The sequence below is a fragment of the Peromyscus leucopus genome, chromosome 2, assembly GCF_004664715.2.
Source record: "Peromyscus leucopus breed LL Stock chromosome 2, UCI_PerLeu_2.1, whole genome shotgun sequence".
NCBI lineage: Eukaryota > Metazoa > Chordata > Mammalia > Rodentia > Cricetidae > Peromyscus > Peromyscus leucopus.
This window is the reverse complement of record NC_051064.1, coordinates 62,495,809-62,523,187: the sequence shown is the minus strand read 5'-3', so window position 1 is coordinate 62,523,187 and position 27,379 is coordinate 62,495,809. Positions and strand designations below refer to the sequence as shown.

The following is a 27,379-nucleotide window of genomic DNA, read 5'->3' as shown; positions in this document are numbered from 1 at the left end:
CAGGGGGTGAGAGGGCTGGTGCAATTTTATTCGGCATGTTTCAAAGATGCCAGGCTGGGATTTTCGCCCCAACGAGCAGGACTTTCTTGAACTTGCTTTTTCCTGGAAACCCTACGGTGCCCTTCCCTTCGCAGCGCCGGCGCCACCTAGGAGTGTCCGGAGGCAGCGGCGACCGCGGCGGGTCAGCTCGCGACCCCAGCGCGGGGACGGCGGGGCGGGCGCGGCGCCTTCCCCGCCCCGGGGCGGCACCCCGCTCGCTCGGCCGCGGTTCCTCCCAGCCGGGCCCGGCGCGCCAGCCTCAGCCGCCATGTCTTCCGGGGCCAGCGTGAACGCTATGCAGCGCCTGGTGGAGCAGCTCAAGCTGGAGGCCGGCGTGGAGAGGATCAAGGTGAGCATCCGCCGGGCGGGACCCGGGCCGGCCCGCCGCCCACCGAGCACCGAGCGAGCGGCGCACGAGAGGCCGCGGCCCGGCGGAAGAGGCCGCTGCCGGGCCGGGCGCGCGCCGGGGCCTCGGGGACTCGCGAGCCGTGCGTGGACGCGGGCCAGCCCCGGGCGCCCGGGCCGGCGCTGGAGGCCCCACGGGGGCCCGGCGACGCAGCCTGTCCCGGGACGTGGCCGAGGCCGGGGGCCCCGTGGGCGTGTCCACCCCGGCCGGCGACACGCTGGCGGCCTGGACCCTGCCTGAGCCGCTGCAGCGGGAGGATGCTGTTTAAGGACGGGGAGGGAGGCCACTGAATGGGCGGATGGGAGCGAGGGCGAAGAAGGATGCTCGAGCTGGGGCATCGGGAGGGAGAGTTTGGGGGAAATGAGTTCCGGTTTGTGTCTGTGGATTTTAGAGCTAGCCAGGAGAGATTTAGCCGTGCGGGCAGAAGCCCACAGCACAAGGCCAAAAGAAGTCATTGAAATATGTGAGTGTGAAATACACGAAGAGCAGAACTTGTAGTGTGCCACCAGGGACAAATCGAAAGGGATTGCCCCCCCCCCCAAAAAAAAAGCTAGAGGGTGGCTCAGTGGTTAAGGCTCAGTGGTTAAGAGTACTGGCTTTTGTTCTGGAGGACCCAGGTTCACTTCCCAGCACCCACACATGGCGGCTCACAACCATCAGTAACAGTTTCAGGGGACCTCACGCCCTCCTCTGGCCTCCTCTGGCCTCCAGGCATGCACGCGTTGCACCGGCAGACAGACCTGCAGCGCAGCCCACACACCCGTAAGATAAAATAAAAACGGAGGCTCATGACCACAGCCAGTGTTGACTCAGTTGGCTGAGTGTGTGGTTGGCAGCGAATGTGATTTGCAGTGTGTAGGTGGGTGTGGATGCGCCATCATGGTAGTTAATTTCCTCAGTGGTGCATTAATTCTGGACCTGGTGCTCCTCCAGGGGATAGGGGGTTCAGATGGATACGGTAAACAAATTGACCAATGAACAGAATGATTTCGGATAGCCAGGCTTACAGTAAAGGTGCGGAGTACGGAGAAGTGCACTGGATTTTGTAACCTACACTGGATTTTGTAAGAGGCCAGGCAGGTTAAAAAAAAAAAATCTAGTTTTAAAGAGGAAATAACTTTTTTTTTTTAAATTTCGAAAATGAAAAAAAAAAGGGTTGGGGGGTGATAGGAGAGATTTTTTTACTTTGTCCTTATTTTGTTTTGCCAAGGGAAGAAACCAAGGGGGGCATGGTGAATGTAGAGGGGTGGGTGGGTGTGTAGGGTTTGGGGTGGTATTTTCCAGGTCAGGGAGAAAGGAAGTGAAGTTGTGTGTAGAGTGCCTCTGATTATGCAAATACTGGATGTGGCGATGGCTGTCTTGTGAAACAGGAAGCTGTTTTCTTTTGGGACAGTGAGACGGGAACTAGCTAAGGGTGGAGAAAGTGCTTTCCACCGTGGCTCGGTGGCCTGAGCGCTCACCACCTGGACGCGAAGTGCGAGGCTTGTGCCGCTCGTGCTTCCTTTTTCCTCACTGGCATCTGACGCCCAAGGATTCTGAGAGCAGGAAGCAAATGGAGGTTGATCCAGGGGGTGGGCGAGGAAGAGGTGTGCCAGAGAGCGGGGCCGGGTCAGGGGCTTGAGGGTCTGGCTGGAGCGGAGGAGCGCAGTCAGCCTAGTGATGGGGAAGACATCAGGAGCAGCGACACCTAGTGGTCACTGGGTAGTCCGCGCAAGAGACTCAACACCACCCTGGATGATTGACGTTGTCCCTCACCTCCCAAGGTGTGGGTGGCAGTTACTGGTGTTGGCTGGAGCTGTTGGCAGAGATAAGGCTGTGTGAGGAGGGGACATGGAGGGCTAGAGCTGGAACTGTTCAAAGTGTTCCGTATCGTTGCGCATCAGCCCTGGAAGGAAAGCCGATCAAATGCCTGCTCACACACCTGTGGACATCCTCGAGGGAAGAGACTGACCTCGAGGGAAGAGAAAGGACAGTGGATGATGACACACACAGGGCGTTCAGGTGAACTTGGGCAGCGCCTTAAGGGAGTCACATGACAGAATCTAGTCAGCTTCATTTCAGGGCTCAGTCCGGGATGTTCTTGGCACACTCGGACACTGGTTTTCTAGCATCTCTTTCTGGGGACTGGGAAGCCTGCTGCTGTCTCAAGGAGTCCTCCTCTGGAGTGGCCTCTAAGAACCCAGGTGGGACAATCCAACCTCCAGGGCAGGGGCCAGCTTACAGGGTTTGGGGCTTGTCCCGTCACCCAGCATCTCTCCGGGGACCCTGCTGAGAGCTTCTCACCTCTCTCACTCAGTTCGTTTTCCTCTGAGCATCCCCTTTACCTGTCTCTACGTTCTTTATGCCAGGGTCTGGTTAGTCCCCTTTCTCCAGAGGTCCTGGGAGAGTCTCCTACCTACCCCCCCACCATGTGCAGTTTACCTGTTTCCATGATACCCAGTAAGCGTAAGCGTGGACATGATTTGTTCTGCATGTCTTTAGAAATTAATAACTTACATAAAACTATTAGTTCCAATTATAACTAATGTGAAAACATCAGAGTTTCTGTTGATGGAAAAACTAGCTTAAATGTTAGTCTGGTTATATATATTGTATTTTATATACTAACAACTAAAATTTTTAGTACTAAAAGCAAATCTCTAAGGCACTTCAGAAACTTGGTAACAACTGTAAGCATATGGCAAACAGCTGTAACAGAATTGTATTAGTCTGTTTCTGTTGCTAATAGCTAAGTACCACGTACAGGGTACCATAAAGAAAACAAGTTTGCCGGGCAGTGGTGGCCCAGGCCTTTAATCCCAGCACTCCAGAGGCAGAGCCAGGCGGATCTCTGTGAGTTCGAGGCCAGCCTGGTCTACAGAGCAAGATCCAGGACAGGCACCAAAACTACACGGAGAAACCCTGTCTTGAAAAACCAAAAAAAAAAAAAAAAAAAAAAAAAAAGAAAAGAAAACAAGTTTATTTTAGTTTCTGGTTCTGGAGGGTCCAAGGTCTAGAGGGGTTGTATCTGCCGATGCCTTTCTAGCTGGTCACTTCCCACGGCAGCACAGGGTTTTTCGTGATGGAGGCAGGGAGCATGCTTGCCTGTGTCTGTCCCTCGGGTCTCCTTCAGATAGAGCCTCCAGTATTTAGTCATGGGGGGCTCCACCCTGATGACTTTATCGAATACCAACCTCCTCCTAATCCTCTTGTGGATGGAGAGATGGCTCAATGATTAAGAGCACTGGCTGTTCTTCTTGGGGTCCTGAGTTCAATTCCCAGCACCCACATAGTGGCTCACAAGCATTTATAACTGTAGTCTCCTGGGATCTGATGCACTCTTCTGGTGTGCAGACGTACATGCAGACAAAACACCCATGTACATAAAATACATAAACAAGTTTCTACCCTTCATAGTGAAAATTAAATTTCTACATATAAGCGTGTCCTTGGAGGACACACTCAAACCATGACTAAAACATAATCAGTAGCCATGTTTTATTTATTATTATTATAATGATGATTATCAATAGTACTGTTATTACTCTTGTGCATTGTGCTAGGGATTGACTCCAAGGCCTCGCTTGTGCTAGGCAAGCATTCTATCACTGAGCCCCACCCTCAGCCCCAGAGAGCACATTCTTAACCAGAAAGCTGTACTTTCTGGAAAGTCTATCACTTGTTTGGCACACACTGGACAATCACATGTTTTACATAGTAGACATTTGTACTGGGAGCTTGAGAATGAGCCATTTCCTTACCAGTTCAGTCTCAAAACTAGGATTCTAAATGGATCGGAGCTGCAGCTTTTCCTGTGTTCAAGCACACCCAATGTGCCCGAAACTCCACCATAGACTGCGGGCTTTCCTGGAAATGAGTGAGTGGAATGAGCAGGGAGCCTTGGATAATGACAGTGGTGTCCGCCTCAGGCTGTCTATGCCTGCCGCTGGGCCTGGCTCTGAGCAGGGCGTCCGCTGTGCTTTGTCTCAGGTCTCTCAGGCGGCCGCAGAGCTTCAGCAGTACTGCATGCAGAATGCCTGCAAGGATGCCCTGCTGCTTGGTGTCCCAGCTGGAAGCAACCCCTTCCGGGAGCCCCGATCCTGCGCTTTACTGTGAAGACTGGTGAGTTAGGATGCACATGCCCATGTTAGCAGGGAGCTTCCCAAAGGATTTGGGCAACAGAGGTGAAAAACAAACAAAACCTGTCAAAAGGCTGGACTTTGCCTGATGGGTGATTCTGGTCTGCAGTTTCCCTGCCGTGGAAAAGGTCTAGCCAAGAGAAGCTCTGTTCTCTCAGGCACTCTGTGACGTGCTGTCTGTCACCTTGTGCACGTGAGCTCCTTAACTGAGCTGACTGCAGTATCTCTTGACCTTAATTCCCTCTCTGCTCTTACAGCATCGCAGAGCTGTGATTTGCTATCTGGTGTTTCCAACTGACTTGTTTCTCTAGGGACGAAGGACTCAACAGAAGGGCTGACTTTGTCTGCCTTGGGCTGTGCTTTCTCCCTTGATTGTGTGTGTGTGTGTGTGGTGTGTGTGTGTGTGTGTGTGTGTGTGTGTAAGGGAGCAGGCTAAAGGAGTTTTAACAGACTTAGAATGACATGGCATTAGTTTGACTGTTTTGCATTGAGGTCTTATATTTTCCAATTTTTAAAAATTTTATTGATTTATGGTAAATGAGAATGAAGTAATTTCATTCATTGGGGGAAAATGACAATCACAAGCATTTCTAGAGAAGGAAGTACAATGTCAAGTGTTAAAAACCAACGGCATAAGAAACCAGCATTTGGAGCACTGAGAACTAGTGGTACCAGAGGGGGAAAGGAAAAAAAATGAGAGAGAGGGGCCAAGACTGAAACAGGAACAGGCGCTCTCGAAGGCGTTTTTAGAAACGAGAATTCACAGCGAGGAACAGACACAAACCTGACCAAGAATGAGAGACCCAGGATGCAACAGAAAACAACTCAGAATCGAAACAAAAAAAAATATCTACAACCCAAATCTCCAGATTTTAATCCAGATGTTATCCCCTGATAGTCCCCCACCCCCAGCAGATTCAGAATGAAACGTGGGGCAAACACAGGTAAGAGCTGAACGTAGACTTTCGGGAAGGTTCACCCTGGAGGCCAGCATCAGGGAAATACGTGAAAAGGTGGTATGCTAAAGGAGGGCTTGTGCAAGGCATATTTTCAGCGGATCAGCAGAATCTCAGGCTTTCTTAGTGAGTAGATCTTGAAATGATTGGCCTCACAGCCTCCTGGTGCTCTGAGGAAGGGCAGTTCTACCCCGTGGTGGTCAAGCCGCCCTGTTGGCTCCCGACAACAAACCCAGTGATTTCTTCTTCGCCTCCTGCAAACTGTAGTGCTACCAACACTTGGATTTCTGGGAAGGTTCTTCAACGATTCCTCTCCATTTAAACCATTGTAAAAGTGTAGATACTGTCCATTGTCGGTAAGAACATGCAGGACAGACAGGGCAGGCTGCCAGTGTGCGCATGCTCAGGCTGTGCCCTCGCTACTTCCCCACCTGGCTGCTTCTGTAGCAAGGGGAAGCTCTTCTCACCCACATTTCCTGGTTCGGCTTTGTGCAGCATGTGGTGAAAATGTTGCAAGTGCCGCAATTTCCGACTTTTGCCTACCCACCAACCTAAAAACTTTATAAAGTAATGAAAACTGAGCCAGTTCAAGGCCAACCTGGCCAACTCCACAAGAGGTCCCAAAATAAATAAATGGTTGGGAGTGTAGATCAGCTGCTCGCCATGCACATTTCCCTTTTTCTTTTTTAAGGTGATAAGGACATAGAGTATTAGTCTTGAGACCAATTTCAAATTTTGTATTTACACAGTAAATGATCATCTTTTTCACATACTTGTAGAAGGAAATTGTTCATATTGAATTAGGAGCTGATTCTGCTATCAGGCACAATTTTCATAGTAAAGAAAGTGGTGCGTTTGGGTTACTAAGGTAACTGTCTTCCTCTGACACTGTGGATCTCCTTTTAACAAAAAAAGCACTGTCATGGGTCTGTGTGTCCAAGGATGTGGCTTACATATTTTATTGTATTCATGTATTATCTTCTACTTTGTGAACATTAGCTGTGCTATGAAATGATGAAGTGACTTTATAAGTACATTTCGCTAATGTGAAAACCAACCACACTCTCTCCGACAGGGCAGAAGGAAGCTGGGAAAGCACATGGTGATGGATGACTGCGGCCGTGGCCCAAGAAAACAGTTTCAGCAGCCAAATCACCTTCTCTGTTGCCTGCTCCTAGAGCCAAATTCTACAGAAGTCAGTTTTTTTTAACCTCACCACCAAATTTACTAAGATGCACCTCTTCCCTCATAGAACCTGTGTTGCCCTGCCTGAGATATAGGATGTTTTACTTACAGGCTGTTTGCCTTTTAGGAGGGAAACGTTTTATTTTCAAAAACAGTATTTGTAATTTTCCTAACATTTTTATACTCTAATAAAATTTGTTTGTAAAAATTCACAATTACTAAATGAAGAGAAAATATAAAATTGGGGGACTAATTGATATCCTGATTTTTTAAAGGAGAGCGTTTTCATTTTTTAATGAGATATGGTCTTACTTGGACAGTAGACTGGGGAGACGCTCCTTAGCCAACTGAAAGGTTGATGTAGTGTTAGGTTGCCCCTCCGGGGTGAGGCTGGTGAGCTCTTTCTTTAGTCCCTTTAGTTTACAATTTATAGTTGTGTTTGTAGCTCTTAAAAATGTGCTTATGCCTTTAAAAAATGTTTAAAATGTGACCTACATTCAGAACATTGCAATTGGTTAAAAACGAAATGTGGAAATATTACAACCTAAAAGAATTAATGTCACAAGTATTTTATTGGGGTGATGTGCCTTTGATTTAATTGGGGGCATTTTTAGAAGGAAAGTTTGTGTTTACAATAACCTTTGAAGAACTTGGAAATAAAATTTTTGCCTAACCATCATTTTTCATGACAGCAATATTTTGCATTTGGTTTTGTCTTTTGGGATTCCATGGATTTCTGTTTGCTGCTGAGTCTGAGGGCTGCACACCGTGGGTGGCATTTGGGTTTGAAATCCCTGTAGACTGTCTCCAAAAGTAGATGCAAGCATAACATGAAAAGCAATCCCCAGTTACTGGCCACAGCTGCTATCTGGACTAGCTCTGCATGGCACTCCCCCATGAATAAGTAAGTGGGAATACAAGACCGTCAGTCGGATTTCAGTGGAGAAAATGGAAGCCCTCCTTTAGCTGAGCCCTCCTTAATTGTAAGCATCATTCCGATATCAGTGAATTGGATTCCATACTAATCATATCTGGGTGTCCTTTTAAGGCTTCTATTTTCTGTTTAATCTTGTCTGAAATTTTACACTATCAATATTTTTTTTCTTCTTCAACCATCCCTTTCCTAGTATTAGCATTATATAGGTTCCATTCTCTATCTCAATTAACAAGAATTTTAATAAGCATTCCAAATTTCCATTAAAAACAAAATTCTCTTTGGATCCACTTTCTCCTTCAGGAACACTACATGAGATAATTGAGAGAAACTATAGACATTATACATATATAAATGTCCTGAGTAAGCACATCAGATCCAGCAGTGCATTAAGAGAAGATGGCGCTTGGAAGCTGGTTTAACATAGGGGATCTGCCAGTGTAATTCACCGCGAGAGTGTAAGCAGGGACCCTGGGCCAGAAAGTAAGGAAATTCAGCCCTTGTTCTCAATTTCTCTCTCAAACATGGAGGATGAAAACTGCCTTATGGGTTAGTGAGACTGCCTTGCAAGCTGCTGAATTCAACAATATGATTTTTAAAAATTGAAGACAAATTATGAAAATGGCATACTGAAACCTATTTGTCTGCAAACTAAAGAACAAATGAGTGCTCGTCAATATCTTAGGGGGAATTAGATCACTGTAACATGAATTGCTAAATGGTCTTTAAATAAAAAACCTAGAGCAGATATTGGGGCAAATGTTGAAAGATCAGAGACAAGGAAACAAGCCTCTGCCACGTCTCTAGGACTCCTCAGCCTGAAATGCCTTAGCCGATAGGCCTCTAGCTGAATGAGCGTCCTCGGCCGAAAAGCTTTAGTTCCTGTCTCCTCACCTTATATACCTTTCTCCGCCCACCATATCACTTCCTTTTTAGTGCTGGGGTTAAAGGCGTGTGACTTCCCAAGCAAAGGCATCCCTCAAGCAATCCCTCAAGTGCTGGGATTAAAGGTGTGTGCCACCACTGCCTGGCTCTGTTTCTCTCCTAGACTGAGTCAATCTCATGTAGTTCAGCGTGGCTTTGAACTCAGAGATCCAGATGGATCTCCGCCTCCCGAGTGGTAGGATTAAGGGTGTGTGCCACCATTTACCTGGCCTCTATGTTTAATCTAGTGGCTTGTTCTGTCCTCTGATCTTCAGGCAAAATTTATTAGGTAATAATATATCACCACTACTCATTATATTATTTTTTCCTTAAATATATCAGTTATATTAATGAGGGATTATATTAATACATGATTGTCGTGGAACTCTGTACTGTAGGAATTGAACTGAGATGGATTTTGATTTATTTTAATTGTTACTAGTTTCCATTTGCTATAGTAATCATTCATTCGAATGTTTGTTCCAGTAAAAGTGAGGTTCTGTAATTTTCTTTTTTGTAGTGTTAGATTTTGGTATTTGTTATATTCATTACAAAACATAGTGTGGAAATGTTTTTTCTAATGCTATAGAAGAGTTTAAGTAGCATTAAATTAAATTAAATCTACTCATTAAAAATAAGCCATAGAGCAGGGCAGTAGTGTCCCAGGCCTTGAATCCCAGCACTTGGGAGGCAGAGGCAGGTCGATCTCTGAGTCTGAGGTCAGCATGGTCTACAAAGTGAGTTCCAGGATAGCCAGGGCTGCATAGAGAAACCCTGACTTGAAAAACAAACAAACAACAAAAAGCTATAGCTAAATTGTTTACAACTGGGTTAGGAGCTTAACACTAAAAAATTTAATCAGTGATAAAAATATAGAAATCTAAATCTAAGCAAAGTGGAAACACAGTTTATGGCCCTAAGTTGGTTAAGAAGAACACAGGTTTACATATGGCTTCATCCTGAAAAAAGACCAACATTTGCTTCTGGACTTACAACACCTTGTGCATCCCATGTAACTGCTGATTCCAACACTTTTTGTGTGAGGCAAACAACAAAATAGAGGTTATAGACAGAAACAGTGGAGAACTGGGAGGAAAGGGAGGATCCGGCTGCTCACCAGAGAACAGCTTGAGTCCACTGAGCCCCTGGGAGCATGCGTGAAGCCTCACCCCAGGCTTTGTGCCTTCCTGCCAAGCATGTTTTAGTGGGTGCAATGCTCTGATTTCCTTGGCCTTTTTCCCCCTCTGAGACAAGCTTTCATGTATTCCTGAGTATGTATCAGACTAGCTCTGTAGTCAAGGATCATGGCCTCTTTTTGACTTCGGTGTGCTCAGTTTATGAACTGCTGGGAACCGAACCCAGAGCTTTGTGAATACTGGCAATCGCTGTACCCACAGAGCCACTTCCTAGAACCTTGCCATAGGTTCTTGTGAACAAAATCATGCATCAGAAAATGTGGGGTTCATTCTTGCTCAAGTTTGCCCCATATGTAAAAATGTTTTTGAGCAAGCTGTAATTGTCCATTTTCACTATGGTATGGACCACTTTCTGTCAGAACACACTTACTTTCTTTGTAATAGTTTCAAGGTATTCTATACTCTAAATTGTTTACTTTGCCCTCTCTCCTGGTAGCAAGTTGTCTTGCTTTTTACCTATTACAAGTAGATTTCATGTTATAGTTGATAATTATTTAATATAAACTCTTAGTAATATAATTCCTGAGTTAAACTATATAGTCACTTTACATTTTATTATTTAGCAGTTGCCTAAACTGGGCCCTAAAAGGTTGTACAGACAATGTAGGAGAGTAGTCTTCTCTGACATGCTGTCCTGGGTATCTATTTTCAACATTTTTGTCACTATGATAGGTAAAAAACAGTGGTTGATATAATAGACAATAATCTGTATAGTGAAACTGCTTTCCCTAATTGTTTACAAGTTAGTCTTGTTCTGAGAATTATCTGTTCAGATATTTTACTTCTATTAGGTTTCTTTTCCCCTCCAATTTGAGGGGGTGCTTTGTATATTATGAATGTGAGCTTTCCCCACACTTTAGGTTGCAAACATTTCCTTTTGACTCCTGTTTCTAACTTGCTTAGGGGAAACGACATGGAGCTTGTCTGGCTTCAGTTCTGTACTTGTCTGTGGTGTGGTCCTCACTTCTTGCCTCAAATCGTAAGACTGTGATGGGGTGGGGAGTCCAAGAGAGGGCTCGGGCTAGGAGTGCTTGTTGCTCCTGCAGAGGACTGGAGGGGGGTTCCTAGTACCCTATCAGGCGCTCACAAACACCAGTAACTAAGGTCCCAGGGGCTGTGATGCCCTCTTGTGGATTCCACAGGCACTGCACTCAATGTGCACATACCAATACACAGATACACACAATTTAAGTAAAGAAAAATTAAATCTGAACAAAAAAAGATTATGATGGGAACTTCGGGCAGCTCTGGCCTCTGGCTTCCACATGCATACATATAAGTGAAAAAAAAATCTGAAAAGACAAAACACTTGTGAAGTACACATAAATTTGAATACTTTGGGGGTCTTATGTTTATTAAGCTAATTGACAAATCAGACAGTCAGATTTTGATGCAAGTTACAGGACAGAATATATATTATGAAAATTGGATATATGCTAGAAACACCAAGGACATAAAAAATAATGGTATTTCCTTTGACGTAAAATCAAACCTAAATAATTGTGTTACTGGATTATCATAAAGTAGAATCTGAGCTGGGCGGTGGTGGTGGTGGTGGTGGTGGTGGTGGTGGTGGTGGTGGTGGTGCACGCCTTTAATCCCAGCACTTGGGAAGCAAAGGCAGGTGGATCTTTGTGAGTTCAAGGCTAGCCTGGGCTATAGAGTGAGATCCAGGAAAGGCGCAAAGCTACACAGAAAAACCCTGTCTCAAAAAACCAAAAAAGAAAAAAAAAATTGAATCTGGCATGTGGCATTGTCCTTTCTGTTCTTCATAAAAACTTCAGCCGGGTTTGTCCATCCACTCTTCCAGGGACTTTTTCATACGTTAGTCGTTGTTTTTTGGGTTGTGGTACTTGTGAGTACATTAAGCCTGTCAAAAGGAGAAAAAGGAAAACCACTTTACTGGGATAAGTAACTATGAAAAATAGTTATTTTAAAAAACATGAATGCAGCTGGGCAGTGGTAGTGTATGTCTTTAATCCCAGCTCTCAGGAGGCAGAGGCAGGTGGATCTTTGTGAGTTCAAGGCCAGCCTGGTCTACAGAGTGAGTTCCAGGGCAGCCAGGACTGTTACACAGAGAAATTCTGTCTCAAAAACAAAACACCAACAACAATAAAAACCATGAATACACCTGTACCTAATGGCTCTGTGTCTAAAATCAGTACATATATAGATTGTGTGAATCATTCCTTATCCCCAGATTCCATTAACCCCTTCTGTGAAGTTATACAATCTCTAAAGTCTCTCTTGGTTCTAATATTTTTAAATAAAACCACTGGAAATAGTGCAGGAAGTAACTCAGGCAGGCTTCCTAATTCCTGAAGGTTTCCAGCACCTCTTCACAGATTAGAATAAGTTCAAGGCTTACTCTGGTGGACTGACTTTGAACTCTCTCAATGCTCTGTTCTTTGTCTCTGTACACCACTGAAACTATTCATATTGTATTCAATATGCTTACATTTTATTAGCTGTTCAGCTTTCATTCCACCATCATTATTTAAAATTTTAATTAATTTCTGCATGTGAAGTGTAATTTCTGCAAGTGCGTGCGTGCATGCGTGCGTGCGTGGAGGTCAGAGGACGACTTACTGGAGCTTGCACTCCTATGACCATTTAGGTCCCGGCATTGGACTGGGACCGGCAGCCTTGGTAGCAAGTGCTTTCATCCGCTGAGCCATTTCTCCAGCACCGGTGTTTTTAATACGCCATGTCTAAAAGACTACTGCTTGTCAGTTATAGGTCTATTCCTGCTCCTGTATTTACACTGTAAAGATTATCCTCAGTCCTAACATACGACAGGAGGTGACCAGGAATGATTCACTCTATATGAACTTATTATATATGACATATTGGCTTTAAATGCCATAGATTTGAGCCCTTATAGAGGTTGACTGACTGGATCAGTTTTTTAAAAAGAGGTAAAAAATTAAAATTTAGTAATTATTCCTGGGAGTATTACATCAGAACTTCATGAGCTAAGTGCCATTATTAGTAAGTTTAAAAAGTAATATAGTAGGTAATTATTTCAAAGATATCACAAGTACACACATACAGGGCAAATGGAAAATTATCTTAGAGCCTGTGGCTAAACTTCCCATGACTGCATCAATACTGACTTGAAAAATGATGTATCTTAAACATTCTGTGTTGGGGGACATTCGATCACACTGTGAACCCCGAGTTTGCATTTGCTTTGATTAAATAAAATTAGCCTTGGTTCAGGAGGCTGAATTAGCAACTCGTTGACAGACAGTAATCATAGAGCACTGGAGGACATCAGGGAGAGAGACACACAGGAAGTAGGAGGGAGGGATTGGAGTGGCCTGGCTTTGCCGGGGAGCAGAAGCACAGGTCTTTCAAGGATGCCAGCAAGGAGAGGTTAGCTAGCTGCTACTCAGCCTCTCCGAGCTTGCAGGTTTTCACCCCAGCCTTTGAGTCTCCAGTCTTATTCATAAATAGAATGATAGAGATTCAGTTAGAGCTGCCTTTAGCAGCAGCGGCAGGGCCGGTGCCTGCGGGAACAGGCTCCAGGCTGCTGCCAGAGAAACAGGCCGGTAACTGGAGGGGCAATTGCTGGCTGAAGTAGCAGGCGATTAAGGCAAAGCCACTGTGCGGAAGATAAAAGAACAATTATATGTGGACACTGGGGTGCCATGGAAAAGCACATTAAATAAGCCACTATCTGCCCCAGTGACCATGAAGACAGCACCATCAAAGACTCTGCTAAAATGTAAGAATTATTTTGTGCAATTAGAAGCTAGAAAAATGCCCTAAACAGAGAAAACTGTATGTAGATGGTTTAAAATACATTGTTTAGGGCTTGGTGACGGTTCAGCACTTAGGCGCTTGTTGTGCAACGTGGACCCGAGTTCCAGCATCCATGTGAATGCGGTGGGCATGGCAGTTCCAGCACTCAGAGGCTGGAAGGTTCCTGGAGCAAGCTGGCTCGACTAGCTGTATTTTCAGTGAGATCTAGGTTCAGTTAAGAGGCCACCTCACTGGACAGGTAGAGATGGTCAAGGGAGACTCCAGACATCATGCGCACACATGTGCATATACATCAGTATATGTGCATCCGCACGTGAACATTCATACATACATACATGCACACTTGCCACAAATATACACATGCAAAATAAGTTATTCAAAACTAAATGAATTAAAATTTACATAGATAACCGAGTATTCCATCAATAGGCCTACAAGCAACAATGTCAGAATTTAGAGACACTTTCTGTAGTTTTCTCATGGAGAGAATGGGAGAATTATATAGGGAAGTGCTCCGTGTCAAGTGTCCATAGACTTCACACGTATAATTTGTTCTAGAGTAGAAGGATGGGGTTTGATCTGGTTCATTTATAAAGTTGCTGTAACAAAGTATGCATGCACATACACACTCGCACATGCACAAACACCATCAGCTAAATGCATGACTCTTGATAGGTAAATCAGAACTAAACAGCAGGAACCATATTAACAGTGTCCCTATGCATATACACAACAGGACTTTATTCAGCTTTAAAGAAAAATGAAATCCTAACATTTGTAGAACAATGGATAGAAGTGAAAAGGATGTTAGTGAACAGTCAGGTACTGAAAAACACTATGCCTAGTATTCTCTTATGTGGTGCTTGGATGATCATTTGTACATTTATGTACAGGGTTAATGTAGGGAAAAGGGGCTGGTTAAAGAAACCCACCCTGACCCTGGAGCCCAGAACTAGGGAAAGATGGCTCAGATAAGGCCAGTGAAAGAAACATAGTTTGGCTCAAATCAGTTGACCAACTGACTTGTGAAACCAGCCAATCACAAAGCAGGAAAGTAGAATCCTGGCTCTGGGGCCCAGGACCAAGGAAAGAAACACAGCCTGGGTTTGGGATGTGAGCCAGAGAAATGAACCAAGGAAACATGCCCTGACTCTAAAACCAGTACCAAAATAACACTCTTGGTCCCTAGAATCAGAGTCAGTGAAAGAAATGTGCCCTGGTCTTAGAATTAGTGTCAAAAAGCTAAGTAAGGTCAGTGAAAGAAACACAGTTTGGCTCAAATCAGAGCCATCTCTTCCCCTGGCCAACTGACTTGTAAAACCAACCAATCACAGAGCAGGACAGTAGAACCCGGGGCCCCAAGCAACCTGCCCTGCCTGGTCAGAAAAGAGCTGTTCTCTCCACCTTGGTAGAGGCAGCTACTCTCCTGGACTCCTCCTTCCCAAATAAATCTCTTTCTTAAAAGAGTTTTGGGTGTGAAGATCTTCATTCATTGGCATAGAGAAGACCCTTGCTGAGACATCCCTCAATGGACAGAGCAAGGAGGAGCTGAAAGAGCTGAAAAAGTAACACTTTCCTCCTGAGCCGGAGGAGATTGCTACATTTCTATAATTTTTAGGCTGGAGAAGCAGAGCTCTGCTAGGAAGCCCCCTTAAATGGGGGCTGAGCAAAGCTCAGCTGTAGTGGCTGTCCAGGAGAGGAACAGGACTGCTATATCCTTCAGGGAGACCATCCCTCATCACACCAGGTATAGCCTGACTTTCCTGAACAGTCAGGATACTCTTCCCTGCTGAAGCAGTTCGAGGTGTGACTCTCCTGAGCAGTCAGAAAATTTCCCTTCTAGGGTGGGCTGCGTCTTTGCAGCTCCAGCCGTCAGAGCTGTACTAAACAGCTCCAGATGTCAAGAACACCTCCAGGACAGAGCTGTGCTAAACAGCTCAAGGTGTCTGGAATACCTCGCCCTTCAGGGTTGGGCTGCCTCTTGGCAGCTCCAGCCATCAGAGCTGTCCTAAGCAGCTCAAGGTGTTGCTTGACTCCCGGAGTTGCAAAACTCACATTTTGGTGCCAAAACTGGGACCAAACCCACAGAGTTACAACAAATTTACTTACAGTTAGTACAGGTCATCAAACTAGGGAAGGGACTGTAAGGGTAAAGAGACCTTCATAGGGGTAGAGATAAAAGAAAGTAATATAATAATGTGACATGAGAGCAGGAAGGCTACTGGGTAGGGACCTCAGGGAGCCATTAGGAGGCAGACACAGGGCAGGGAAGTGGGGAGGGTGACCATCAGTGAGGTTTAGTAGGTCCTCTCTTAATATAATAGAGAGTGTGAGGTTGATTTTCCTGGGCCCTGCTCTGATCTTTTAAAGGAGCCTATGAATAAAAGTTTTGAAGCTTAAAATTCTCTTCCTTCTCATTCCCAGCTACCTGTCATGGCAAAGCCACATTCATGTGCCTTATGAGATCCTAACATTTTATTTTAGATGTTTAGGGTAATGCCATAAGAAATTATACAGAAAATAAAGGCATTATGACCGAAAAAGCAAGTGTCCTTTTTAAAAGGTGAATGATAAAATGTTCAGACAAGTAAAAAATATCCATCAAAGTGAAGCTGAAAGGAGCTCCTCTCTAATAAAGTTAAACAACTCGGAAACGGTTTACCTGGGATCTAGCATCGTGTGTGTGTGTGTGTGTGTGTGTGTGTGTGTGTGTGTGTGTGTGTTCGCATGTGCGTGTGATAGCTAGAGGGCCAACTCTGGTGTTGTTCCTCCTCAGGTATGATCTATCCTGATTTTTTGAGACAGAATCTCTTCCTGGCCTAGAGCTTGCCAAATATTATGCTAGGCTGGCTGGCAGTGAGCTCACGGATCCACCTGTCTGCCTCCCAAGTGCTGGGGTTCCAAGCCATGGCCACAATGCCAGGCTTTTGTATGCGGGTTCTGGGTACAGAGCTTACTTAGGTCCTCAGGCTTGCACAGTCAGCACCTTAGGGACTGAGCTGTCACCATCCCCTAATATCTCAACCAATCTTAGCCAAATAGATTTATGTAGCTGACAGTCTGATTCCTCTGTTTAATCCTGATCATCTGCATTACTTAGGTTTGCTATTTTTATTTTAAATTTCTTCCTTTCTCCCCCTATTTTGTTTGTCTGTTTTGCAACAGGGTCTCTCTATATAGCCCTAGTTGTCCTGGAACTCACTAGAACATTAGGCTGACCTCAAACTCAGAGATCCTCCTGAGTGCTATTTTAAACTTAAGTTGAAGGTATGGTTCATTTGATACTATAAGAATTTGAAATATTTTGTTAGGCCACTAAGTTTGATGTTTCTCTTAAACTCAAAGATAATTGAGAACTTTAAGTGTAGCAATTAAAACAAAACATTCATTGAAATTTTATTATATTGTTATCATTTTTAAATATTTATTATTAGATATGTATTTGTGTATGAGTCTGCATGTGGGTGTGTGCATGTGAGTGTAGGTGTCCAAGGAGGCCAGAGGTGTCATATCCCCGGGAACTTGAGTTACAGGTAGTATGAGCTACCCAAAGTGGGTGCCGAGAACCGAATGTGTGTCCTCTGCAGCAGCTATAAGCACTCTAAACCATGGTGCCATCTATCCAGCCCCTAGCTTTAGCTTGTAAAATTATAACTAGAAGTTGTATCAACTACTAGTGTTACCTGTTGGTGTTTCATAATCTCCCCAGTTAGATGAAGACACAGGGAGTCTTCTCTGTCCTAAGTGGTTCCCAGCCCTTTGGTAGAAATTAAGGCCATTGAATCCTCTTTGGTTTATATTAGAATCAGAAGCACAGAATGAATTCCAGCTGGGGACAGATGGCAGTTCTCTCCAAAAGGTCTTGTCAGTGCCAGCGTTTGAATTTCTGTATGTGAAGTGTTCCAATTTAGCCGACAGACACTCTGGCTGATTACTGGGTAAGTCATTGTTTTGTGGGTACCATTTGTCGTAGGAGATCTGTTCTGCTCCACAGCTTGAATTGAATGAATAAGTCTGTTTCCTGTCACCATGGTTTTTAAAGTCCCAACAAAGGTGGGATTGAGAGCCCTCTGGTAAAAACACAGGGGTGGACACTTGCATGTTTCTGCTTCCTTTTGCTTTAGGATAATTAACAAAATTATGAGTAACTCTCCTCTGAGTATCAGCTGGTGACATTTCAGGTTCACAATTTATTTGTGTTAGGCCCAAAGAAAAGACACCTGATTCTGAATCATCCTGACTTGGAAAGGAATGCCAAGTCACTTTCTTTGATTCGTTATTAATTAGAAAAGGGTTATTGTGCACTGTGTTAGGACCACAAATGGAGTCTTTCCAGTAGCTGGTCTGACTGTGAGATGCTGCAGATGGCAACATGCTCAGTGTTTCTCTTAGTTCCATAAGAGAAGAGCTTGTGCTGTCCTGCACTGTCTCTTTCGAGTCTTCATAGGAATAATATTCCTCATGTTCCTGAATGATAGGAGCTGAACTCTGAGAAATAAAGGGACCAGTTTCATTCATATCCTCCTGAAGTGATGACATTCGAGGTGACATTGTCATGGAGGAAGAATTAATCTTGAATAAGGAAGTGATGCTACAAAAATGCTGAAAAATTAAAAATAATAGTTTAATACAGTTTAGAAAAGAAAATGATGCCTAGCTAAATTCATAGATACTACATTGAGCCACATACTAACATAAAAAAATAATTAAACACCATTAAAAGATAACATTGTAATTTGCATCTATTTTCTAGCAGCTTTCAATGGAATTTTAATAGAGTGTTTTTAGAGATGTTTTAGGTTCACAACAAATGCAGTGGATTTTTATTTTAGTTATACAAATTATACACAATACTATTCCTTGATAAGAATTTAAAAATAATCAATAAAGCTAAAACTCTCTTCCCTGCTATGGTAAAGACATCAGGATTTTTGGAAGGGGTAATGCAAATACATGTTAACTGACTATTTATGAATACAATGATATTTCAAAATGCCTTAAGATGGACTAAACTGTATTGAGTTATCTATGATAGCTTTGAAATGTATGCTAATGGCAATTCCATATGAAAGTTAGTTCAAGTAAATGCTTTCTTTCCTATGTGATGTCCAGAACAAAGCTGGACACCGTCACTTAGCAAACGCGTAACTGAACTGGGAATGCACCAAGGGAGCCTGCGCTCTGACCCACCTTCAGAACCTTGCTGGGAACCTGGGGCAGGAGTTCCTGAAGCTCAGTGGGTGTTGCTCTCAGCAGCCAGTGCAGGGAAGGTGCTCTATGTAACATGAGCTGAGCCACCAGTGGATTAATGCACGGGAAGTCAAGGAGGCTCATTTCTTCCTGCAAAACAGGGGGTGTCTCCTCAGGCAGTGGTTTTTTGAGAGGGACCTATTTTAGTCTATAGATTAAAATTTGTCCCTGAATTTCTAGCAATTGGGAAGCATGGAAAAAACCATGCTATCAGGAAGGGAATTTAGGTATTCATGTTTTTTTTTTATTTTTTTATTTTTATTTTTATTTTTTTTTGCCTGACAGGTGTCAATTTACGCATTTAGAAAAAGTAACCTTAGACGGTGAAACTTCAACCCAGGATTTATCCAACCATTCATGAGGATCTCTCTTCGACGTCATTAAATTGTGGTCTGCAATTTGTCGAATTGTTAAAGCTGTCTCTTCTACTCCTGGGGCAATTATAAGCTAAAAAAAATGCATATGTTAGATTGTAGGAGAATATTAAGGAGTGAGATGTAGCATTCAGAAATAGTTTGAGATTAAAGGAAAAAAATCTAAGTAGTGAATTTTTAATCATCATCTTGTAATAATTTATTAGTGTATGTATTTGAAACCCATGATCTTTCATTTGTGAGGATAACCCAATCAGTTTTCTTTCTTTCTCTTTCTTCTTTCTTCCTCCCTCCCTCCCTCTCTTCCTTCCTTCCTTCTTTCCTTCCTTCCTTCCTCCTTTCTTTCTTTCTTTCTCTTCCTTTCACTCTCCTCCTTTCCCTTCCTTCCTTTCTTACTCCCCCCCCCCAGGACTCTTTATATAGCCCTGGCTATCCTGAAACTTACTATATAGACCATATTGGCTTCAAACCTACAGAGATCTCCCTGCCTCTGTCTCCTGAATGTTAGGATTAAAGGCATGTGCCACCACACCTGGCCCCTTCTTTCTTTCAATACTGTACCCTATTTTCTAATTTTTGGAATCCATTTTTCTTCACTTTAATTTGGTATTAACTTATAAAGTTTTTAAAAATTTATTTAGTGTTATATTTCACTTATAGAAGAGCAATTTGAAAATCACTGGTACTATTTAATATTTTGCTTTTTCTAGTAGTTATCAACTGAAAACAAGAATAAAAATACAGTGCAATAGTTTTCAAAAACAAACTTAAACATGAAAGATATTTGTACATTAATTTGATATTGTGTTAAAAAGTAACACATAAGCCCTGCTTACAGAAGCATACCTGGTACTGTCAATCTGAACAAGGGTTCATGGCTAGGGAAATCAAAGGCTCCAGGGGTGAACCTACTATTATTATTTTGCTAAATGGATGTACAATCAAACTGCCCTCTATAATCATGTCTCTCTACCCATAGATTAGTGCAGCTCTCAGACCTCATTAGAGAAATTTCTTTGTGCAGTGGATGGTGATTAATACAGAAACTCATGACTGGTTAAAGAGTGCAGAGAATAAATGTCTGTGGAGTGCTCAGCCACAAATGGGACATCTATGTCACACCCTTCCCAAAGGCTCAGGCTTATAGAGGGACAAAAAGACCATAAGGCCAGAGGACGGGAGACAGCAACACAGTGTCTCCTGGACAGGCCAGGGCTGCTGCTGTTGCCTGAGCAAGAGCAAGCCAGTCCACATTCCAGCACGGGCAGAGAGGGGCTCACAAGCCCCACCCCTAGCTGGGTTGCCACGGATAAGCAGTGCTTCTCAGGGAGTGAGAGCTGATTTTCTTTAGAATGTAGTCCCCATTAGTCAGCCATGCTCCGGTGGATGGCCACACATGGACATGTGTGCAGCACAGATTAGGCTTGGTGGGTATTAAAAAAGACATGATGTTTGGAGGGTGAGGAGGTAGAGCTAAGGCGTTAGGAGGAAGAATGGGAGATAGATACGATCAAAATACAGTCTATGTGTATATGAAATTCTCAAAAATTAATGTCTATAAATTTTAAAATGTCTTGATTTTGAGTAGTCATTCTAGTTGGTAATAGTTCATTTAATCTTAGCTTATTTGATTCTAAGACACTCTTGTCAAAATTGTGTGTGTGTATGTAATTTCTTAGCTGGAGGGATGGCTCAGTGGTTTAGAACACTTGTTCTTGCACAGGACAGGTAATAGTTCCCAGCACTCACATGGCAGCTTATAACAACTGTAACTGCAGTTCCTGCATCTGTAATCCTAGGAATAGCCTGGCAACAGAGCCAGAGTGTTGTGGAATATTTGTACACTGTTTGAAAATGTGTTGCTGTGATTGGTGTAATAAAAAGCTGAACACCCAATAGCTAGAAAGAAGGTAGGCAGGATTTCTGGGGACAGAGAGGACTCTGGGATGAAGGGCAGAGACACCAGGATCACTGAGAAGAAACAGGAGGTATAAGAATGAAGAGAGGTAATGTCATGTGATAGAATGTAGATTAATATAAATGAGTTAACTTCAGTTATAAGAGCTAGTTAGGAACAAGAATAAGCTAAGGCCAAGCTTTTATAATTAATAAGAAGTCTCCATGTCATTATTTGGGAGCTGGCTGACAGGACAAAAAAAGACTCGTCACAGCCAGAGCCCACACAGGGAAATAAAACATCTTGTGTATAATGGGGATTCAAGAGACAGCACAATGGCTAGAGATAAGCTTAGGTGAAGAGCCCACACCTGGGGTACAGAGCAGGTTTGAGTCTTATATACAATAAAAGGGTACAAGTTTCACAAAATAAATATGGGCTAGTTTCTCTCAGAATATTAAGTACAAAACTGTCAACACATACTTTTTTGGAGTGCATATATTATAAAAGAGAATTTTTCAAATTTTATACAAGTATATGCACAGTGTATAGAGATATTCTGTTTAATCACATCTTTATTTCATTGTTAGTTTTAGATGCTTTGAGGACGATATGAGACCTTCATTTAAATAGAACCTTCTTTTGAAAGCAAACTTTTTTTTTATATACTATAGTTAACTTTCTTTTTTGAAAGCAAACTTTTATGATGATGGTAATGAGTACTGCAGTAATTGACCAGAATGAGAATTCTGAGGTTCATGCCTAGACTAAGAGGATTCAAGAAGTCTTGTTTCTGAATTTATATGTGTATATTTATGTATCACCTACAAAAAGAGTTCATAAGAAATTCATAGGAATCTTTTAAAATTAGAAGGTTAAGATAGCTAAGTGATATATGCTTGCTTGCCTACCACACACAAGGCTTTGAATTGGATCACCAGTACCATACACACACACACACAAAAGATTAACAAATGAAAAAGATAATATTTAGATAACACTGCCAATATCTTCTTTTAATTTAAGGGAATATCTTTAGACTTCCAGGTACTTCTTTTATGGCTAAGATGGCTGGAAACAAAAAAGTGCTAATAATATACTGATGTTCTCTAAGAGACAAAAGCCATGGTAACAAAATAAAGAAGCAGTACACTCTAATACATACATAATACATAGGGGTTTAGGAACCCCTGGTTATTTCTGGTTGTGAGTCAGGGTCTCATGTCATCCAAGCTATCCTTGAACTCCATATGTAGCCAAAGGCAACCTTGAACTTCTGGTCCTCCTGCCTCAACCTCCCAAGTGCAGTGGCATTACAGACATGTACTGCCGCATCCAGTTTTATGTGGTACTGGAGACTGAACCACATGTGAATGCCATGCAAGCAAGCTCCCCACCAAGCCTCATCCCTGTCTTCCTCAAACCTACTTTAATAGTGACATCAAGTCAGAACAATGGCATACCTGTGCGTGTTCATGACATACCAACAGAGTAAGAACACGTTAAAAACTGGACTTGAAAAGCTTCTGGAGTTTATCTGGGTGGAAGCAGACTTTTGTTTGGAATGCATTGCCTGCAGAGTACAGTAGTCCCATTTTATCCTCAGATGCCTTCTGAGGGCATACATTCTCTGGACCATGACCCTGTATCTGAACACAGTGCCACTTTACTGATATCATATTTTACATATAGTTGTTTACCACATGCTGGGAAAAGACTAACCAAGCAGTGAATCCTCATTTGAATAAAGAAGACACATTTACATTTGTCATTCATTTATTTAAAGGTAACTTTCCTAAGAATTTTACTTTTGTGTGTAGTATGTATCATGAGATTAAGATTTTCAAAAAGATCACTTCTTGCCGGGCGGTGGTGGCGCACGCCTTTAATCCCAGCACTTGGGAGGCAGAGGCAGGCGGATCTCTGTGAGTTCAAGGCCAGCCTGGGCTACCAAGTGAGCTCCAGGAAAGGCGCAAAGCTACGCAGAGAAACCCTGTCTCGAAAACCCCAAAAAAAAAAAAAAAAGATCACTTCTTGATATTCTTAACAGGTTATGATTTGACTAAACTGTTTAGCAGGTGTTTGTTAAATATATTTGCTCTGTATGAAGCACTGTGCTAGATGCCACAGGTTTACCAAGGACTTATTACCTGCAGTGGAAAGTATATGAATAAATACCTGTGCCAGGCACAGTGCACACCTTAATCCTAGCACTTGAGATGCAGATGGATCGCTGTGAGTTCAAGGCCAGCCAGGGCTATGCTACACAGTGACACTCTGTCTCAAAAACAAAAACAAAACAAAACCACCACCAACAAACACCTCACACCACGAAAGAGGTACAGGGTATAACGGTGGTGGGTCATATTTACCCTGAGAGGGTATATATGCCTGGGCAGGGTTCCTTAAGGAAGCAGTGTTTGAAAGCTGGCTCCAAGAGATGGACAGCAGCATTCCTGGGGAGAGAAAGGCTGGATGACATCCCTTCATTAGCTGAGGTTGGTTGTGTGGGGATTTATGGAGGAAATGATTACCTCGGGACTAAATCCTGATTCCACCTGAATTTGACTCTATTCTGAAGGAAGCAGGAAGACATGGAAGGTGTCTGAGCAAGAAAACATTAACAGTGAATATTTATCAATAACCTTCTACTTGGCATTGTGCTGGGTGTCCAGAATAGAGAAGTGAACACACAAGCTCCCTCCCCACCAGAAGCACAGTGTGAGGAAGTGGATTTTCACAGCTGCATCTCAGCAACAAAATTAGTGTCAGCATATGATGGAGTAGGGAATAGGTAGGAAAAGGGTGGTTAGTTAGGAAGGCATTTAAAAAATATGCATAAGAAGTGATGGATGCCTGAACTCAGAAGCAGATGAGGGTGTGGAAGGAGATTTATTCCAGAGATGCTGCTGCTGTACAAAGAGGACCACACCACTGAACAGTGATGTCACCAATCAAGCTTGGCGAGGATGGAAAGTTTCATATGGACACTCAGTCTGGGGTATTTGCAACACATTCCTGTGGAGATTTCCAACTGGTTGCTAGAACATAGGTGCAGACCTTACACTGTAGATGTAACCAACCGTCTTATTAAATAAGAAACACAGAACCAATGCAAAGAAGAAAGCCAAGAGATCAGAGCTAAGAGCCTTACCCGTCTGCTGCATCTAGCCTCTTCAGCCAAGAGACCTCTCTGAAAGAGACCTACTTCCTGTCTGTTTGTCTTTATATAGACTTTCTGTTCTGCCTTCTCATTGGTTGTAAACCCAACCATATGACTGTCTCATCACTGCCTGTCTGTACAGACCTCCAGGTCTTCTATGGTTGGTATTGAGATTAAAGGCATGTGTCTCCAATGTTGGCTGTATCCTTAAACACACAGAGATCTACCTAGCTCTGCCTATCAAGTGCTGGGATTAAAGGCGTGCACCACCACCGCCCAGCTTTTGCTATGGCTCTAATAGCTCTGACCCCTGGGCAACTTTATTTATTAACATACAAATCACATTTTAGTACAAATAAAATATCACTATATTACATGTCAGAAGGATTTTAGGAACTGTATTCAGAAGCTACAGCAGGGCTGTGGGATGTCTGAGTTCTTCAATGAAAGAACATGGAAGATAACAGAAAAACATGAACCCTGAACTCAGACAAACACCTTAGTTTTAGAGTGGGACACTGAAAAGGGGCCAAGAGAGGAGATTGGAGATCACCAGTACACATCCCCACCAAAATGTCTGGCGATTTCCACTCTGCAGCAGATGAAGACTCAGTATATCTTTCATAAAGAACATGTTTTCATCAAGGGACATTTATTTTTCTTCTTTTCCTGACTATAGCTTGATTTTAAATTAAAAGCATTCATTGTTGTTTTGGTTTTTTAGACAGTCTCACCATATAGCTTCCTATGGCTTTGAACTCATGATCTTTTCATCTCAGCCTCCTGAGTGCCAAGACAACAGGTGTATGCACCACATAAGGCTTAAAGTTCTTGTCATATATTTATTTGTATGAATTTGTGTGTGTGTGTGTGTGTGTGTGTGTGTGTGTGTGTGTGTGTGTGTGTAACACACATAAATGCTTTTAAAACAGTGTGGAGGTAAATGTATTTAATAATTTGATCCTGCTCTTTTTTGGCTCTTAAGGAATTGTGTCTGTTCAAGGCTTCTTCTTACTGGGCACTTGAGCTCAAGTCTAATTTTAGTTTATGAACAATACTTATGAACATCTAGGGAAATAATACCTTTACATCCAGTTCTTCAGATTTAAGACCAGAGGAAACCAAAGCTGCGTAAATCTGTGCGAGGTGATGGAGTGTCTTCTCTGTGAGATGGTACCTAGGAATGATATCATTGTGTTCACTCATTAGTTTGGTGCACGCATGTCCCACCTCCCCTTGCACTTACTTGACCCTCTCTGGAAAGGACATTGCCACCTTCTGTCTTTAAGCACACCATTAAATCTAGGGATGCTAAGGGTGTGTGTGGAGGGAGATGATTGACAGGTGAGGAGAGAATCTGAGCCACTCCATTCTCATCTCCAGGGATGACTGTACGGACCAGATGATTGACGGATGAGGAGAGAATCTGAGCCACTCCATTCTTATCTCCAGGGACGACTGTATGAACTAAAGTTAGACACAGAGAATACTCTAGCTCTGGATCAAAGTAATGGGCTCAGATAAAACTATGACCACAGCCAGGATACCTACCATCTTTCATGAGCTGCTACATTAGAAGAAGCACTCTTCTCCTTTCTACAGTTATTGACCAGGTCAGACGTGAATGTTGACCTGTGAGTAGCTATTTCTTTTTTTTTTTTCTTAAATTGTAAGCATCACTTTAATTTCTTCACATGAGAAACTATGTTAGAAATTAAACTCATTTAAAAAGATCTATTTACAGTGAGAATATGAACATTAATAATTAAAGATAAAACAATATAGTACAGGTAAGTCTCACATTGAAAATTACAAAATATTAGTGAGGAAAAGTAAAGAAATAGAATATGGGGAATATAGTATCTTAGGTAAACAGGTCTACTCTTCCTAAAATTCCAATTTCCACAAAATTGATCTCTTGATTCAATGAAATCCAACCTGAAACCCAAGTACAATTTTAACAAAACTGACAAGTTTATTCTAAACTTCATGTAGTAGCATAAAATATTTATCAAAATTACCTTAAAATACAATAGAAACAATGAAAAATTTCAGAAAATGGTCTATTCACCATAAAACTTGTATTCAACATAGGAAACTGACATAAAAATAGACAGAAGTAACAGAATGCAAGTACAATTTATTTCCTACAAAGCAAATATGTAAAGGCATCTTAGTAGGGATAGGGAGTCCTTTCAGCAAATGATTCTGCGCTTACCCATATGGGAGCAAAAATGGATTTGAGTCTACACTATTCTGTTCACAATATATTTAATATGTGTTTGAAATTTTTTTAAGTATAAAGTTTTTTTTCCTTTTATTCTTTCTGGTTTTTCGAGACAGGGTTTCTCTGTGTAGCTTTGGCGTGAGCGGCTATTTCTACGGTGACCTACTCACTTTACATATTCTAAGCAGCAGTGAAGAGACATCCATCAGTCTACCACTAAGAACTCCAAGCGAGTGTTCCTCTCTCTTTCTTGGCTCTTTTGTCCTGTGTGTTAGCTTCTTCCTCCGTAGTTGTCTATTCCTAACACTATTCCTGGGGAGACGAGAATGTTCATCCCAGACAGGGAGTCACTGATAGACCAAAGGAAGGACAGCATGAAGTCCACCCTGGGGAACCATGTGTTTTACTGTGACTCCCTACAGGTATATGGGTGAGGGGTTACTTACAGGAGCAGAAAAGACTCAAAGGCAGCTGCACTACCAAAGCCCCCTCCAGCATGAGTGACAGCTCACAGAAGCTGGAAACCTGAAGCTCTCTGCACCATGTACAGACAGCTCACATGGTTGGAGCACTTTCTTTCTCTCCAGGCTGCTCCCCTGGTCTCTGCTTTTCCCGCAGTTTGGCTGAGGTACCTCCTCCAGGCAGCTGGGTGGGCTGCGCCTCTCCCAGCTGAGCTGCCTGGGAGGACTCTGCGGCCTGTCGGCTGTCTGGTTTGGAGCTTTGGTGAACCGTCGCCCATACTGGGGTGGGCTTTGGTCATGTTCTTTCTCCGTGAGTTATTTCTGCTCCTGGTTAACCTTCACCTGCACTCTTGTAAGGAACCCCAATGAATTCATTGGTTCACCAAGCTCGCCTGTCATGGTATCCTTGCTTTGTCATTGGTTCCTATTCAGGGTGAGTAGATGTTTTTTGCATCTCCCCATGAGTGGTGTCACCCAACAC

General features: G+C 43.1%; 2 protein-coding genes and 1 long non-coding RNA gene across 4 annotated transcripts in view; 2 read left to right on the top strand and 1 right to left on the bottom strand.

The window, feature by feature from the left end:
• Positions 1-247: 247 nt before the first annotated feature.
• On the top strand, positions 248-7,399 carry Gng10 (G protein subunit gamma 10). 2 transcript variants are annotated; one of them, XM_028856428.2, is made up of 3 exons: positions 248-388; positions 4,415-4,546; positions 6,600-7,399. In XM_028856428.2, exons 1-2 carry the CDS (start codon positions 308-310, stop codon positions 4,538-4,540), a joined length of 207 nt encoding a protein of 68 aa, XP_028712261.1. In that variant the 5' UTR covers positions 248-307; the 3' UTR covers positions 4,541-4,546; positions 6,600-7,399. The 2 variants fall into 2 exon arrangements, with proteins under 2 accessions (XP_028712261.1, XP_028712260.1); XM_028856427.2 differs by having other exon boundaries at positions 250-388; positions 6,595-7,399.
• Positions 7,400-11,465: 4,066 nt separating this feature from the next.
• The window catches only part of Shoc1 (shortage in chiasmata 1), a 65,995-nt gene continuing 50,081 nt past the window's right edge, over positions 11,466-27,379 (bottom strand). The window contains exons 20-24 of the mRNA XM_037202627.1: positions 25,294-25,387; positions 19,092-19,223; positions 18,717-18,866; positions 17,210-18,128; positions 11,466-11,628 (exon numbers count right to left, since the gene is read on the bottom strand). Coding sequence (XP_037058522.1) covers positions 11,528-11,628; positions 17,210-18,128; positions 18,717-18,866; positions 19,092-19,223; positions 25,294-25,387 — 1,396 coding nt within the window. The 3' untranslated portion in view covers positions 11,466-11,527. The remainder of the gene's footprint in view (positions 11,629-17,209; positions 18,129-18,716; positions 18,867-19,091; positions 19,224-25,293; positions 25,388-27,379) is intronic.
• LOC119087405 lies at positions 17,377-19,316 on the top strand. The gene is made up of 2 exons (XR_005090839.1): positions 17,377-17,464; positions 19,062-19,316. It is a non-coding gene; the product is annotated as an uncharacterized LOC119087405 (long non-coding RNA).

Excerpts from the sequence above, each read along its gene's own strand:
- Gng10 (XM_028856428.2), top strand. The coding sequence starts at position 308 with ATGTCTTCCGGGGCCAGCGTGAACGCTATGCAGCGCCTGGTGGAGCAG. Across the intron at positions 389-4,414 it reads CCGGCGTGGAGAGGATCAAG|GTCTCTCAGGCGGCCGCAGA; the intron begins GTGAGCATCCGC and ends GCTTTGTCTCAG.